Source organism: Nyctibius grandis, chromosome 4 (assembly GCF_013368605.1).
Source record: "Nyctibius grandis isolate bNycGra1 chromosome 4, bNycGra1.pri, whole genome shotgun sequence".
Classification (NCBI taxonomy): Eukaryota; Metazoa; Chordata; class Aves; order Nyctibiiformes; family Nyctibiidae; genus Nyctibius; species Nyctibius grandis.
This window is the reverse complement of record NC_090661.1, coordinates 48,588,674-48,605,887: the sequence shown is the minus strand read 5'-3', so window position 1 is coordinate 48,605,887 and position 17,214 is coordinate 48,588,674. Positions and strand designations below refer to the sequence as shown.

General features: G+C 41.4%; 1 protein-coding gene across 14 annotated transcripts in view; it reads right to left on the bottom strand.

Annotated features, from left to right (window-relative positions):
* The window catches only part of NRXN3 (neurexin 3), a 1,063,598-nt gene that overhangs the window by 1,012,093 nt on the left and 34,291 nt on the right, over positions 1–17,214 (bottom strand). For 8 of the 14 annotated variants that reach the window (XM_068400275.1, XM_068400276.1, XM_068400277.1 and 5 more), the window contains exons 1-2: positions 8,553–8,578; positions 5,522–5,529 (exon numbers count right to left, since the gene is read on the bottom strand). In XM_068400275.1, the coding sequence (XP_068256376.1) occupies positions 5,522–5,529; positions 8,553–8,572 (28 nt within the window). In that variant the 5' untranslated portion in view covers positions 8,573–8,578. Of the gene's footprint in view, positions 1–5,521; positions 5,534–8,552; positions 8,587–17,214 lie in introns of those variants that run through there. The other 6 variants (XM_068400267.1, XM_068400270.1, XM_068400271.1 and 3 more) reach the window with 3 other exon arrangements.

The window sequence follows — 17,214 nt, the reverse complement described above, 5'->3', positions numbered from 1 at the left end:
GTTCCTTCATTCCTAAATAGGTTCTTAGATCAAAACTTCTCCCTGACTGGTCTCATTACCAAATGTCCCTTTCAACTGGAAGAAGAAAAAGATCACTTTAAAAAATTGTATGTTTTACAGATAACGCTCCTTCCCTCTATTATGACAACCAGGTAAGTAACATTAAAATGAAGAATTTTTCCAAAAATACAGTGGACATTTTAGCTTTCAGAATTATGAGTTGAAATTTTGCCTTTAAATAATCTCTGGCAAGAGAAATGAACCTGTAATTTTGATTTTCTATTTCTAGTTTATTTTCAGAATCTTAAGCTTCAATTATTTAAGGGAAAGACATTCTGTTTATTTTTAACGATAATACTCACACTGCAGTAAGGGCTTTCTTTTAAATATAAAACCTAAATCCTGGATCTAATATACATGCTGGTGTTCCTTTCAGCTCTAAACCCATGCCTTAGAAAAATCCACAACCCTATATTCTGCTATTATCAAAGAAAGCATTGCTTATTATGTTCCATTTCCCTCTCTGCTTCTTTGCCTCTTTGTTACTGTCCGTTGGAAGGACTCCGATCTGCAGGGAAAAAACACTCTCAAATCTAAACTGAAAAACCTAAACGCCAGGAAAAAGCACAATGTCTCTTTAAGAGTCAACAGTAAATTAACTTGCCCATAAGAGTGCAATAATTAGCAGTTAGTAGCTTATTAAAAGGATGGCAAAGGCCAAGCTGCCATCTGGGATCTCCAGTTTCTTGCAATTGTTATTATGTCAAGATGTGCCACTTGCATTAGCTTTCATGTCACTGTGCTTGCCCTTACTTTACATGTAAATTTTAACGGAAGATACAGCACTTTAAAAATCAGACGTCCATCAAAAGTGCTATTAGTCTGCCTTTTACAAAGCATATGGCCTGTTTTGCTACCTCTGCATCTCTACACACCACTGAATGCCTCAAATGAAGAAATTAGAGGAAGAAAAAAAAAAGCCTTTCAATGATATAAATTAAATATTCTCCTGGGGCAGAGTGAAACCTGAGCCTCATCGAAAACAGAAGACTACAATACAGCGTAGGAAGAAAATATTTTAGCTCTTGTTTACACACAACATGACCACACCACCTTTAACTCTCACAGGAATCATTCTTCTTAATAAAAATTAAAGCCAATGAAGAATCAGCTGTTCATTCTCACATTAGAAAGGCACAGTTTTACAATAAGGCAGAAAGAAAGCATGTAAGAAAAAATAAATTACCTATAATCTACAAAATACGTAACACATTATTAAATATTTTATGCATAGACATTATTTGTAAACACACATGCTCATATGCACAGACAAAAAATAATTTACCAGAAACAGCCTATTTAATGTCTCATTTGTCTGCCTTCATAAATATATTACAAAGAGGTATAAAAAGAAGAATGTTTATAAGACATCTGTTCCTTGGTGTTAGCTGATATTCAACACTTAAGTGACTTCATTCACCAAAGTTTGGAAAATGTCATAACCTCTGAAATATAAAGAAATAGGATGAATGCCTTACAGAAATGTCCCCCAATATCTTACATTTGAAATTCATCTACTACCAATCATCTCTAATTAGACTTATAAGAATTACATTAAAATATTTGTTTCTTTCTGAAATAAAATATGAAACCAGCAGCAAAAATTCACTTACAAAAAATTATTCCAGAAAAATGACATCTACATTCAAGGGGTCTTGATTCTATCAAAGAGGTTTTTCAGATTGGGTATTTGCTAACCATAAAATAAAATGCTTTATTTTTTAAACAGTCATTAAGAGGAAAGTTAAAACTGAAAGTGACCATCCTTGTAATAATGCAGGATTTTTTTCCCACCAAAAGGAAAAGAAACCCAATACCACACATATTTTAAAAGTATTAAGGAAAGGACTGAAAGTGTAGAAACCAAAAACATCCAGTATTCACAATTAAAACCCAAATATTAAGATATTTTACAGGGCAAAGCAGAGCTTAAAAACCACTGCCAAGGCTGGCAAGATGAATGTAGTGTTGTTTTTCCCCTTGTATAATTAGATATTTATAGAACACAAATGATTTAATTTGTTACTGATGTTTCACTTCAACATTTGCATAAACTTGTGGCCACTCAGATGGACTTATTCACATCACTCTGAAAGCCTAATGGTATTACTGGTGAGGACTCAAAATTATTTTCCAGATCAGTAAGGTCCAGTCATTTCCTTCTATCCAAGTCCACAAATGCTATTTCGTTTTTTCTGTGCCATTACCTCCTGGTCAATATTATTGAACAATTCAAAGAAATAACAACCTCACACTGCTCACTGAGAGCAATGCTGAACATTGCAACGCTTAAAAGACCTATTTGGGTTAAGGGCAGTTAGGACTAAGGGAGATAATCTGATTTTGCAATGCTGAGAACTACATGGGGAATTTGCCAGTAGCCTTTCGTCTGTACAACATGCATTAAAAAATGTCCCACCCACGAAATATGTGAGTATTCTTTCATTTCTCTCTGAGAATGGAGAAAAATCCTGCTTCGTGTTGAAATCCTGCTAGTGTGCAGCTGTGCACAGTTACTGATGGCGGGAAGGAGCCCGGTGCCTTAGAGGAGCAGCAGTCTGCAGACTGCACAGGCGCTACGGAGGTGTCCTGTGCACACCCAGAAACCAGCCACACCTCACTGTCATTCTTCGTGTCAGAGGGGATGTTTGGGACTTTTCAGTTCTTTGGGTGAAACGTGGCCCACTAAATTCAATGTGAATTTTGCCATTGTCTTCAAGAAGACACAGCACTTCATTCATCAAAAACAGCAGGGTCCCACCAGGTATACAGCCAATTTCCTCTGCAGGCACAGAACTTCAATAGAAGCCAGATCCAAACCAAGAGTGATGATAAAACAAAACCCACTACATATATAAAAGAATGGTGAAAGGTAGCAAAAAGGTAAATTATCATTTCCTTAACAAAGGCTGTCAAGAGAACAAACGATATGGAATAACGTGACTACACATTAATTCCAGTTCAATAGCAAATTGAGTTGGATATTTATGATCTCCGTTGGTATCATTTACTTGTGGGGGAGTGTTAGGGAAATAAACTCAATCTAATTGTTCCTTAATTGTCAATTCCTCTCCAGAAGAGAAGTCGTATTCAGCAATTCATGCCAAACTAAATAAAAGTCCTCTCTGCTCATCACACATTTACTTCACCTCCACGACCAGTTCCATATGCCTTACAAAAACAGAAACAATGCATATATACTCAGATCAGGTTAAAATGCAAGTGGGACCAGGTGCTTTTCTGTATCTCAACTACTCCAGCCATTACCCCAGAACATCTACACTTCATCTTCTTCAGCTTTCCAGGAACTTATTAAAAAAAAAAAATCTCCTGAACTTTTTAGAAAGGACAGATGCAGAAGAAGCCTATTTACTACAGCGGAAGCAACTAATGAAAGACTTGTTTCAAATGATGAATGCAAGGTCACAGGCTGCTATACATTGTGAAGAGGTTTTATGAAATCAAATACATCATATCCTTTGGCTACATATGTGCATGAGACAGAGTGGCTGCCAGTTTTTACTAAAAACTACAAGAATGCCAAAAAATATGAACCTTCCAGGTACAATCACTAAGGCATCTGGTACCACCTTCTCTGTGAGCTGAAGGCCATGTGTGGGTTCAAAATTATACTGCTTGAGCCCTCTGAAGGTAATACCATTTTTCATACAGAGTGATGGTTCTCTGATGAAGTCACTTGCTATAACTAGAACTAAAAACTACACATAGCTGGGAAGTGCAACAACATTTTCACTCAACGACACAATAAATTAAGTTTCAGTGCATATGGATTAATTGAGGACGATATATTATAAACCTCATTCCTACAGGCTCAACTGGGAGTTTGGCTTCGAAAAAGACTTTCAGTTTAGTCCTACACAGACTGGCCTGCAGCACAAATGCTACTTGAGAAAAGAAGGGAGCAACATGAGCTAACATCACGCCATACAAGACTCACCCTGATCCACACTGACCCTTAAATCACACTAAGCCATACATCAGCTAACTCAATTATTGGCAGCTGTGTTGAGGCACAGTAACATTTTGTATGGTGTGCTTAGAGCTTTAGGTTCTCACATTTTTTACAGTGTATATATCTGATTATTATGTTCTGATGGTCATCTCGTGCTAAGAAGAGAACTCAGAGTACAGCTTATGTATTATCCTCCACCGCCCAACTTTGGACAGAATAGAAAAGCTATGAAATTAATTATTGGAATATTTTTTCAAACTCAGAACAAATAATATTGATCACATGATGCACCCCATCACAGAGAATCCAACAATACAAACTTACAGAAGAAGGCAAGGCATCAGAAAGAGGAACCATATGAAGAGAAAGTGCTTAATATATCATTGTGCTCCCCAGAATTCAGGTATACAGGAGGAGTGATCACTGGGCAGAGACTGCTTGTGCCTCAAAGGAAAGTAATTATGAACAAATCCTCAGAGCTCTCATATCCTCCCAAATTCATAGCAGTACAATTAGTCATTTCGTCCCCCAGTATCTTATTGGAGTGGACACACTCAACATCCTCCAATGTGTTCAAATCATGCGGATCAATGGATCAGATTCTTCAGCAGTGTATTTGTTGAAAAGGAGTAAGCCTCATCATAATAAAACCTTTTAATCTTGCTATCTCATTGGAAAATAGGACAAAGAAATGGATTTTCCTCAAGCAGTGCTTATAATTTATCAACTAATCTTCACTGTTCCCTACAGTCCAACTGGAGACCCGCAGCAGGTTTGCAGCATTTTGCTTTTTTGACACTTTTGATTAGGGATGGATGGCTGCCCTCTGCATGCTAAAGATAGGTATAAACTGCTGAAGAGCAAGCTGGAGCCCCAGAGCAGCCTTACATGCCCTGTGCTGTACTGAGCTGCAAAGGAAATAGACCCTGTTTAGCAGTGCTGATCACTTCTGTTTCCTCTGCAGCTTTTTGCAACTCAGTTTCTCTTTGAAAAACACCTTTTCACTAACGGAGAGTATGGGAAGCAGAGCTGGGGGGAGAAATGGTAGCTCAAAAGACCTCCATCATTGAAGGGTACTGGACAAGCCCAGGTCCTGCTTCCACCAACACCAGTGCCAAAATTCCCAGCAGTGGCATCACTGGAGTGCAAGAGAGTCAGCAGCACCAGCTCACCGGCCTCTGGCTCTGTCTTCAACTGAACTGACAGTCCTTTTGCACGCCAGTGTCACCAGCTACAGAGAGCCTAACACTGCACAGCCCATACTCAGTGTGAAAAGGGAGAAAATAACATCTGTTAAGAAAGACTCAAAGTATTCATCTTAATAAATATTTCTTCCACAATTCAATACAAAAGAAAAGATCGTTAAGAGACTTTTAAAAGTAAAGGCATTAAGTTCCAATATGAACCACATTCATAAACATACAATTTTTCCATTGACAAATAAACATTTTACAAGCAATGAAGTCTTAGAAAGAACACAATCTCTACCTTTACTTCTACCTACAGACAGGAAGGTGTGCGTCCAGTTAAGAGGAGGAACAAGAGAGGTGTCCATCATGGAGGAGGCAAAAGAGAAGAGAAGGAGGAAGCATAAAAAACAGAAAATTATGTCACTGGCCATACTTACAAAAACAAGAAAATAAGCATATTTATGTAGCAGCCAAACCCAACAAAACACAATGTCAAGGGAAAAATGAGAGGCACACCATCACTAAAGCACAAAGCAAGGCTTAAACAACTGACAGTACAAGAGCAACTGCCTGATTAAGCCCTTTGGCTTTAATTTGAGTTTCTACTGAGAAATGCAAACCCCTCATGCAATAGCACGCCAGTGATGTGCCTCATTCCACGTCAAATTCAAAACAGCAAGGGAAACAACAGAGTAGGACAGAAAAAAAAGAAAATCTCATGGTAATACATTTGCTAAACACATTTCACCGACCAGAGCTAATGTATTTGTATATAATGTTGACATTGCATATTTACTTACACATATACATTTACGTATTTTATATCCATCATATTTTTATAAAGAGTAAATATTTATCAAAAGGGAGTATCTGTGAGCTGGTTGGCAAGAAAAGAGAAGCCGCTGTTCCCTGATGCGTCATGGATAAATGACAGTGACTAAAGTTGCCAGAAGCCAATAGTTTTCACATTTTTTTTGCCAGGCAAGGGAGTATAGAAAGGGCTGACGACAATGTGGGTGTGTTCAGCTTGGAGAAGAGAAGATCGAGAGGGGATCTTATCAACACTTACAAATACCTTACGGGTGGGTGTCAAGAGGAGGGGGCCAGACTCTTCTCAGTGGTGCCCAGTGACAGGACAAGGGGCAATGGGCACAAGCTGAAACATGGGAAGTTCCATCTGAATATGAGGAGGAATTTCTTTACTTTGAGGGTGACAGAGCACTGGAACAGGCTGCCCAGGGAGGTTGTGGAGTCTCCTTCTCTGGAGATATTCAAAACCCGCCTGGACGCGACCCTGTGCAACATGCTCTAGTTGAACCTGCTTTGGCAGGGAGTTGGACTAGATGATCTCCAGAGGTCACTTCCAACCCTTAACCATTCTGTGATTTTGTGAATCATACAGGCCTGAACAGGTCATGCAAATCTTTATGAGCCAGCTGGGTTGCGACTTGTAATTTAAATGGCCAAGTGCATCTGTTTATATAATCCAGTGCTAAATCACAGACTGCTACAAAGGTTATCTCAGTGTCATTGAGACTGAAAGTGGCCATGAAAGTTCACTGTCCTGATCACTCCCAACATGCCATCATCTTTCCTCTGCCAATGGCTTGCCATACTCAGCTACATCCTAAGCAACTAGGACATGCTGAAGGGACCTGTCTGCTGGATGCTCCTTCACCAAGCACAACCTCTGAGCCATGAGCTCAGCTGAACAGTAAGTGGGGATAGAGAAGGAGCTCAAGGCTTCCCAGAGCTCAGCCAGATGCTCCACATGCCAAATACTATGGTTTTGACATGCACTCATAAAAGAGCCATGTTTTCCTACCTTTCCCACCATACTTATGATTGTTTCCTAAGCTTTCATGACCTCAGAGCAGACATCTGCCTTGAACTACAGAATAAAACTGATTATGTCCTAAGCCTCTCTTCATTTCACTGACATACATAGAAACTATGTCTCTTTTATTGAAGTACCTAATTACTCTTATATATTTAAATTTCCAAGATACAGAATCACAGAATCATCTTGGTTGGAAAAGACCTTTAAGATCATCTAGTCCAACCATTAACCTAACACTACCAAGTCAATGACTAAACAATATCCCTAAACAATATCCCTAAGCACTACATCTACTCGTCTTCTAAATCCCTCCGGGATGGAGACTCCACCACTTCCCTGGGCAGCCTGTTCCACTGCTTGATAACCCTTTCCGTGAAGAAATTTTTCCTGATATCCAATTTAAACCTCCCCTGGTGCAACTTGAGGCCGTTTCCTCTCCTTCTATCGCTTGTTACCTGGGAGAAGAGACTAGCACTCTTCAGCCTTCACAGGCACTACATTCTATCTCATTAACTTTTTGGACTGTTTAACCTCAGGTACATGTTCACTTAATAGCAAAAACACTATTGTGTACATCTAGTCCAGAAAAGCCTCATCAGGCTTTAGAATCAAAACTCACATTTTCTCCCCATAGACAAACAGTTGGTCTGGCCTTCCTAGTGCACCATGTGCACACACCTTGCCTTAAGTCTTCAACCATTTCACTCCTGCATGCGCACGACTAGAATGCATTACCAGCGCTGCTAACTCCTCCCTGTGTACCCATGTCAGCGAGATGCTGATGCTGTCCGAGGAAAACAAAATCACCTTTTTCCACACCTCGCCTCTCCTCACCATCTTCTTGCTCCACACCCCCCTAGTGCAAAATGGGACCAAATGTCATAGCAAATAGACCTGTTAACACAATCCAGGCTGAGATATTAAAATGTGAACTCTGATACAGGCCTAGATCCCATTTGTAGCCCAACCTGGGGTTAGCCTTGCTCTCTTTCTAAACCATTATGCTCTATGCATATTTGAATATTTCAAATTGCAGACACAGGACTTACAGGCCATTATATGCAATTTTCCTCAGGATTCATAATGAGTTAGGATCATGCCATGAGGGCTATTAATGTATTTTTTGTAATAATTGCACTCTCAAAAATAAAGACCAGCATTGAGGTCTACATTTACCAGGCAGAAGTGGGAGTCATTACAGCTGGCACAACAAGAAAGAAATGGCAAGATAAAATAGTTGGTGGGTTGCACAGAAGGGGGAAGCATACCTCTTTACTGTCTATGGAATCATCTCATGCTTTCTCCTGGGCACTCAAGTCCCAGGCTGACAAGTAGTCATGGCTCATGGGACACAGAAGCAAAAATGCAAATGGCTTGACTGGCACCCAGTATGCTTAGTTGCTTTTGTCATGCAAAGCCCAGCTCAGAAAAGCAGCAGGGACAAAACTCTTTCATGATCAGTGACTGAAACAAAGAGACGTCAAAGGACTTACCTTGTTCACCCATCATCAGGTGTGAGAGGCCTTTGAGAGAGAGAGAGAAGAAGAAGTAAAAAAAGAACAAATCAGAAAAAGAAGCAGCAATATCCATGCACACTGGTCACAGTCCAATACCTCTCAGGATTGGAGCTCACATACTTGAACTAGACCAAGTATGGGTATATAGCACACAGGGCACACACATATGCAGGTGTTGCTTTCCACACTGAGCAGGAAAGCGTCTGACACAGGTAGAAAAAACTGCTGGTAGCTGCAAAACTGTGTTTGAGGTTCACCACATCCCTTGAGGAGCGACTCCAGAGGCACTGCACACTGGGATGGCTAAATGGTCTAGGAAAGCCAAGGTCTGCAATGGGGCCCTGCAGGGAGCATTCATTCCTCTGAAGAGCTATAGAAATAACTTCTCTCAGCTAAAGATTTAAAATTCAAGGCTGCAGTGGTCAGTGAAAGGGAGGCCATGATCCCACCACATCTACTTCAGACAAAACATCTAGGCTAAATGCATACATACACATACACACAAAGCTATCTTCGTTCTTGAATGTGGTGGCTTCAGCATGTATTTTTAAGAGCCGACCAACAGTGCTCACACTTACTAATTAGACACCAGTAGACCAGACCTGGCAAGGACTAAAAAAATTACCTGTAACACCTTTTTAATACTACTCCACTTCCTTTCTGGGAAGAACTGGAGATTTGACTTCCAAGAGCAGTGTGTTACTTTGTGGCTCTATAGCTGCAGCTACTCTTTGGTTTCATAATTCAAAGTAAAGCCAGAAAGCAGCACAGCTCCCCTCAGCAGTGACAGTCACTCTCAGCTCTGTAGATGGGCCTGTGGTGGTCACTTGGGCTGCTCCAGTCTCTGTCCAGTAATCCCTTCTGGCATAAACCTTGTTTGTTTCTATTAAAATCCATTTCTAGCCCAAATTTTCAAATATGTTTACTGTACAACTGTATTCATAAAAATATCATTTAGATACTACTGTATATATATTCATGCCCAATCCATAAAGCATCAACTGACCCATCAGTTAATTTTGTGACACATGACATCATAGAACTAACACATACAAAAATTGAGTCCTACCTACTCAAGCCATGAATGACCCCTTTCATACTTGGTTCCCTGTCCTTCTTCCCTTAGTTTGACTCCTTCTCCACATCTCCTACCTCTCACAGCACTTAGTATGGCAGGGATTTTGATACACACATACACCTTACCTTAAGTCAGTTTATTAATCTAAGAGGGCTGTGACTTTTTTAATTTCACAGAGACTGAGAGGTCAAATGAATTTATTAGAATGAGAATTTTCAACAAGCAGCATGCTGAGTTTGAATTTGTTTATTTCTCCCTCTTTTATATTTTTCCTTTGCATCTGCTGGAGAAATCTAAAATCCAGATATCCCAAGAATATGTTCACCCACAGAGAACTCCAAGCCAGATAAGGGGATTAATAATTGTACAGTCTAAGGAATGCAAATATCTTAACTTTCTTGAACATTATTGTGGATTTAGAAAAATAATCAGAAACACAACACAGGTTTAGATTTTTTTTAGGTTTTTTAGCCATAAATAAACATAGCAGACTTGATACTGTAGGACATATTTCTGGTCTAAACTACAAGATATAATTTCACTGAATCATTTTGCTTTGCTAGTGGAGCGGGTTGAATCTGTGTCTCTATTTATGGCCACTGACCCCATCATTCCTGATATAGACAAATCTTAGGTCTGTCCAAATGGACACTTGAAAGCCACTGTAAAAGGCACTGTAGAAGACAAGAAGACAAAAGTATAATTGTTAGGATCTACAAAGCACAGAGACCCTGTAGCAATGGTGAAAAAGAAGAAAAGGCAAGAGGGTAGCACTATGACATGCAGCTGAACCTGGCCAAACAGGGAGGGGACATCAGACCCAGAGAAGAAATAAGGGTCCCAAGCCCTCAGCCCTTGTACACCGTGGGGAAGGAAAGCCATGTCTGAGGCACAGCACCAACAGGTGCAACCACTGAGGATGGCAGGGGCCTTGTCCACCTGGGGAGATGGGACACTGACAAAGAGAAACCTCCAGAGAGGGTTCAAAGCAAGAGCCTGCATTGAACACCCTGAATCACACCGTAAGAAGACCTGTTCTCTCTCCACCAGCCACAGAGGAGCTATAAAACTCTCAAAATGTCAGGAATGTCAACAGCCCTTTTGTTCTTACCCCTGGAAGGCCAATGCTGTGCGCTCTATCTGTCAGGCACATCAGCCAGGTGCAGCCCAGAGCCCTTTGCCTGCAGTCCAGGAAAGAGTGGAACCCCAAAAGGTACCCACCATTCTTGCTCCTGGTTTGGCCTTGGTTCAAATGCCTGCGAGAGAAAAGTCTCCCTAAGAAATGTTCTGACTCTTTCTGTTTCTTGACAAATTTGAAATACAACAGCAGCTGTGGTACTGTATGTACCTCTTGATCTTCTAGTCCCAAGTGGACAATGGAAGTAGTGAGATTAATGAAAAATAATGTTCCCCTCCCCTAAATGCTACTTTTTCCTTTTTAAAACAGGAAGAAAAAGGAGGGTGGACTTGGCGATATAGAAAAAAAACATTATCTCTTAAGTTGTCCATTGACACAGATCCTTATTTTAACAAAGAGACCACCAACAGAATTCTAATTCATTATTAGATAGAATAATAATATAAAGAATGAAATAACATATCAGCTTTTCTCATCTGAAAATTTTCCTCCCTTGCAATTTAAAGTAGGAGTGAAAATGAGTGTATTTATCTCCAACAAAATGTCATTAAGAACCAAAACCTTCAACCATTGAGATCTAAAATCTGTGACATTTGCAGCACGTGTAACAAAGGCCCCAAATTAGTCACAGTAAAATCAACACAGAAAACATGAACTGACATCATTGTCTCATCTTTACATCGGTTTCAAGATATGACAAGACACTAAAACAATTTTCAAATCATAAAAGTCAAGGTAATTTCAAGGTGGCATGGGGTAGCACTTGCTATTGGACTACAGTAAACTAATAGGGCATCCAACAAACCAATGCAAGAGGTGTGAGAATTGTTCAGACCTGCAAACTAGACCAGATTTTGCCAGAACAGGGGGGACATCTATCACCATGGTACTTGGGCATCAGCCATAAACGCCAGCAAAGCTTTCAGCATGCTCAGGATGCTAAATGAACTCATCAGGCCCCAAAGCACGTTATTCACATATACAACCATTGTTTGTGCCAATAGCCATCCCATTGCAGGGAAATCCTGTAAGAAAATCTGAGTTTCCACCTAAATCCAGGTGAAACATGCTTTCCTTTTAATCTTAGATTTGTTCAACAAGAAACCCTGACTAAAGCCTCAGGGCTGCAAACCCAACCAGTGCAGAACTGGGAAAAGGTTGACACAAACCTGTATGAGCCACAATGGCCAAGGGTTTGAGTGCTTTTCCTAAACCAATCTAGTCATTCTTGTAATAATCTACTGGCTGGGCACAACTGCTGCCCAACAAAAATGGTGGGTAGCAACTGCTCTGGAAAAGGTTTAGGAAAACCTCAGAATAAATAGCTTATCTGTCTGTAAAGAAATTTTATGTCAAAGTCAGGAATGCAGTGACTTGTTATTCCTGAACTTCAAACGTGAGTGACAGTAAGGACAAGTGCATGGCTTTGGAAGAAGGCTCTCAACAGGTTTCTTAGATAATTATAAGCATCTGCTTGTGCTCAGGCTCTGGAGCTCCAGCTTCTTCAGACTTTCAGCAGTAATGTGAAGATAAAGTGGCCCGCTTCTTCAGAACATCAGTTTGTTATTAAAATAATATGTCCATTGCTGAGGGAAGACAGACATATGGACTCTGCTCTCTGGCCACAATTTATGCCTGCCACAAGTGACTCTTCCTATTTAGGTCTGGGAGTTTTTTCATATTTTTTAAACCTACTACCAAATCAGTATTATTTTCTTAAAGGTTAATATTAATCTCCCTTGATCTCAAGGTAACATTTCAAAGAACTACATCTTTTTAAAAATTGTGAATCATCTGCTTTCTACATCAAAATAGTAAAATAAGTGGCTCTAATTACACAAAGTATCAAGGGCCAACACTGGATTCTTATGAAGCCAGTAGGACATTTTTAAAACTAGCTTCAGAGTACAATGATATGAAAGAGCAATGCAGTTAAACATCAGTCCTCAACTTCAAGGATTTACTAGGGGCAACTTTCAGGGTGGAGGAGAAAATGATGCAGCAACAAAGGAAGATGGTGTCCTTCATCTAGTTAATTATAGCTTGTCCCATGTTACTGGGCCCATGCTCTGGGGGTGTGCTCATGTGCGTGGGTGTGCGTGCCCTGCTGAATTGCTCTGTTAAGGTGGGCAGCCTCAGTATTTCCCTTTTAATAATGCTGCCAGATGATTAGCCCAAAAGCTCTTAATGAATGGGAAGAGAGGCTGCCAGGCAGCAGTAGCAGCCCAGCCCTCCTCAGGGGCAGGCTTGCCCACAGAGGATCCTTTCCTGGGTATCAGGCTCCATGATCCATTCAAACAATAACAGGGCCACCTGCCACATATGTCTTGAGGCAGGGCATGGTGCCCTCTGGTCCAGGATATATGTGTAAATGCTTTACAGCAGAGATGAAGAAAGAAATCACCAAACCAGGGATTCTTCAAAAAATAAAATGACATCTACTATAGGGAAGAGTACTCTGATGAGTGATGGATTCTGTTGTTTACACCTCCTTTCCTAATTTCCTAAAACTAGTAATTCCTTAAGAAATACACTTTTTTTTTTCTCCTCTGAGCCTCCTACCCCAGCTCCATCAGCAGTTCCCTTTTCTAGGCAGGGAGGAGAGCGGACAAGTCCCTCCTATCCCACATGGTCCTTCTTAAAATAGGCATCTTGAGGTTTTCTAAAACCCAAAGACCAAGGAAGACTCCCTAAGAGTCCCCATGTACCAAAAAGAGGGCATTCCAGCAGGGCCAAAGGATGGGACTCAGAGGAAGAAGCAAAACCCTTGTCTTAAGAGATATGAAGAATGGATGAAGAGGAAAAATCATTCTGAGACCTAGTTCAGACCTTTTACCTGCTAAACAGGTCAGCTTTGCCAAGAGGATGACCTGATTCCTTGGCTGCTGGCATACATGGTGCCTGTTTTTTCTAACTGGGCAAAGCAGTAGCACAGGCTGGGGAGCAGTCATTTTTGTTTGATTCAACCATGATATGCACAACAGCCAAGGGCTCCTTGCAGGCCCCAGCAGTGAGGCCAGCCGGGAGTGTAGTTCTGTTATTGTAGCCGGAGGCCCACTTCCAATCCAATTACACACAACAGCTGTGCTAGCTCCTCTTTTCCATCCCCGTTGCTTCCTCTGCTATGTAATTCCAGGATAGGTTTTGTCATTATTGGGGGCAGTGAGTCAGGGTGAGTGGCACCTACTCTGAGTGATCAAAGGAATAAAAGCATGAGGTAGAAGCCAAAAAGAAGGTTGTTTACCCCAACATCTATGGGCAGAAATAGTGAAAATACCATACTATCTCCTTTCCCCCATGGGAGAAACAGTATTCTGAGATTGCACACGGCATATTCCTAGAAGTGTTCACATAGGGAGGGCTACAAACGTGGTGGTGTTTAAAAGCATGAAAATAAACATGCAAGTGTTCACAAAGATGGCACCACACACAAGAGAACACATGCAGGTAGCAAGCCCTGAGGGTGAATGCATTTTATGGCTGACCCATAAGAAGATGTGTATCGTTGCAAATCAGAGCACCTGATCAAGTAAGTGCACAAGCTGGGAAAAGAAGAACTGTTAGGCTTAGAAAAGACATCTCTGACAATATATATGATAGAGGTAAAATCCCCAAAAATACAGAGCAGGCAAACAGTGAATACTTTTTTTCCCTATTTGTCAGAACACAAGGAGTAGGAGTCACCGAATGAAATTCTCAAGTAACAGGTGTAAAAACAAGTGAAAGAAAGTACTCTCCACATTTGAATGATTAAACAGTGGGACTTGTTATCACAAGATACTGGGGAGTTAAAAAATATAAGTGGATTAAGAAAAACAAAGACTGGACACGTCCAGAGAAAATATGTCCATCAATGACTGTACAATACCACGATCTGGATGCAGTATCAGGTCAGAAAGTCCTTAGAACAGTGACTACCAGAAACCACAAAGGTATATCAGGACAAGACCAATGCTAATGTTGTTTCTTAAACTTCATTCAAAGCATCTACTTTCATAAAAAGACGCTTCTGGGCTAGAAGAATTCTTGCTCTGATGCCAGTGATCACTACTGCCATATTGTTGCCAACGGGCGTGCATGGAGCTGATAAAAGATTTCCATTTCAGTGCAAGAGAATCCAATGTGGGGACAGTGCCTGTGCAAAGGGCATGCAAGAATGAAAACAGCAGTAGCACCTATGAAGAAGAACATAAGACTGTACAAACAGGTTTCAAACGCTTGTATGAGTGGCACTGAAGATACGGCATGGGTGGATTCTTACTCTGACCTAGTACCTTCTGCAAATAGGAAACTTCAGATGGGCTGAAACACAATTCATGCATTTTCATGCCCAAAAAGCAGAGTTCAGCTTCAAGGACGCAGAAGCCAGCATACAGGTACTGCTTAAATGACCCTATGACATGGAGTTAGGGAGTCAGACTAAAACAGCAGCCTTGAGATGAAGAAGGGAAAGCAGCATTAAAAGATGGAATTTGAAAGATTAAAGACCTGGATCAAAAAAGTGCTAGTATACTTGTGCCTTCAAGGATCTCTGTATCCTTATGAAGGAGTTGTTCAGGCAAACAAGGACTAATTTTTCCTCAGGGCCCCAACTAACTAGGTCGTTTCTACTGGTTTGTGTCCATTCAGTTACATGCAAAGTCTAGTCAGCAGTAAAACCATGACAGCAAAATGCCCAGAATCTTAGCCTCCTCCCCATGAACATATGAAGATCTCTCCCACAAAGGGGATAAGCGTGGCATGAATAGGAAAAGCACTATTTAAACTTTGACACTCCCCAGGTATCAGTACCAGTCACCATAATACCAAGGACCCATGTTTAGTTCTTTCTCCTGCATATATTCTTCTTCCAAAAAAAACCTAAGTGAGACAGGAGCATATCACTTGCTCCTTGATCTACTGGTCTTTCCCCAACAATTTGTCTTTCAGAACCCAGACCACTGGCAAAGGGTAGAAGATGCAAAGAAAGGGGCAGATACTGTGCAGAGGTGACAGAGGCATCCATTCTGGTCTGTGATGCACACCACTCCCCAGCCAAGGCACTTAACCTCTATAATAAGGCTCCTAATCTCCATAATGTTCAGCCCAAGATCTCTAAGCATGTGGTAAAGGTGACGTGAGGCTGTAGCTATAACCCCAAAGGGAAAACTGAAGTACTGAAAGAAGTTATTTCTCCTCTACACGACACAGCAAGTCAGTAACCCAGCTGAGTATAGACAGCAACAGTCCCAACTCTGGGGCCCTGCTCTAAATACTTGACTTTGCTGCTTACAATGTGGTGGTGTTATTTTGTGATCGGGGACATAACATTTGCAGGGCAGCTGGGATAACATCTGACAAATTCCTTTAATTTGTGAAATAAGCGAGATGGGATCTTCACTTGGCCCTTGAAAGGAGCGTAGCGCACTAGCCCCTGTTGCCGGAGTACCCCTTCTTCACAAGCAGAGACCTTGCAGCCAGGGAAGACTCATACTACACACTTGTGTTTACTTTGAACAAGACCAGCTTCTTTGCACCTTGCAGGAACTGCACCCAGCAGGACCCTGTGGTCCCCACTGCTGCCAGCCCCAGCCTATTCACAGCTACCTTGTCTTACTGGGGAATTAGTTCTAACCAGTCTATTGAACAATAAAAAATACTCAGTTAATCGATGGGCTCTTTACAGTCGTTCTGCTGCCTGTGGGTAAATAGTTACCACTAGCTCATAAAATCCCTAATTTGTCTTGCAAACAGTGGATGGTTAAAGTTACCATTTTGACAGGGGCCTGGGGTTCCGTCCTCACAATATAGATAGCCAGATGGCCAAATAGGAAGAAAGCTGGGCAGAGGGGAAGTGCACACCCAAACCCTCCCGGTGGTCCACGTCGTTGCCCAGTCAGGCAGCAATGCCAGTGTCCTCCCCAGGGGGAGCTGAGCAGAGGGATTAGAATGCCTAGGAGTAAACAGTTACAGAGCCCAGTAATGAGGTGTGGGTAACTGTCAGACTGAAAACATACAGATGAGTGCAAGAACACATGGAAAAGAGCATTCACGTGTGACTAGAAATCCACGTGAGAAAGCACGCAGCAGTCCTGAGAACAAGAACACGTGTATGAGCGATAGGGAGATTCAAAAATGCACATCCAAGCATATAAATTATGATAATAAAAGGGCAGTGGGGCAGAAAAGCCCATTCAGAGAGCAGAAGGATGGACCACTCCAGGGTGCCCATAGTAAGAGCAGCATGGTCCTGTCCTGGCTGTGCCACCTCTGCTTGGATGCCTACTAGTGATGCCATTGTCCCCTGCACACTGTGCAGGCCTTGGAGATGGCCCTGATGTTGTTGGGAGGCAACACTCATTTGTGGCATAATATCATGAGTCCTACTGGTAGAGCATAGCAAGGCCATGCCTTCCCAATTCAACCATCCTCCTCTGCC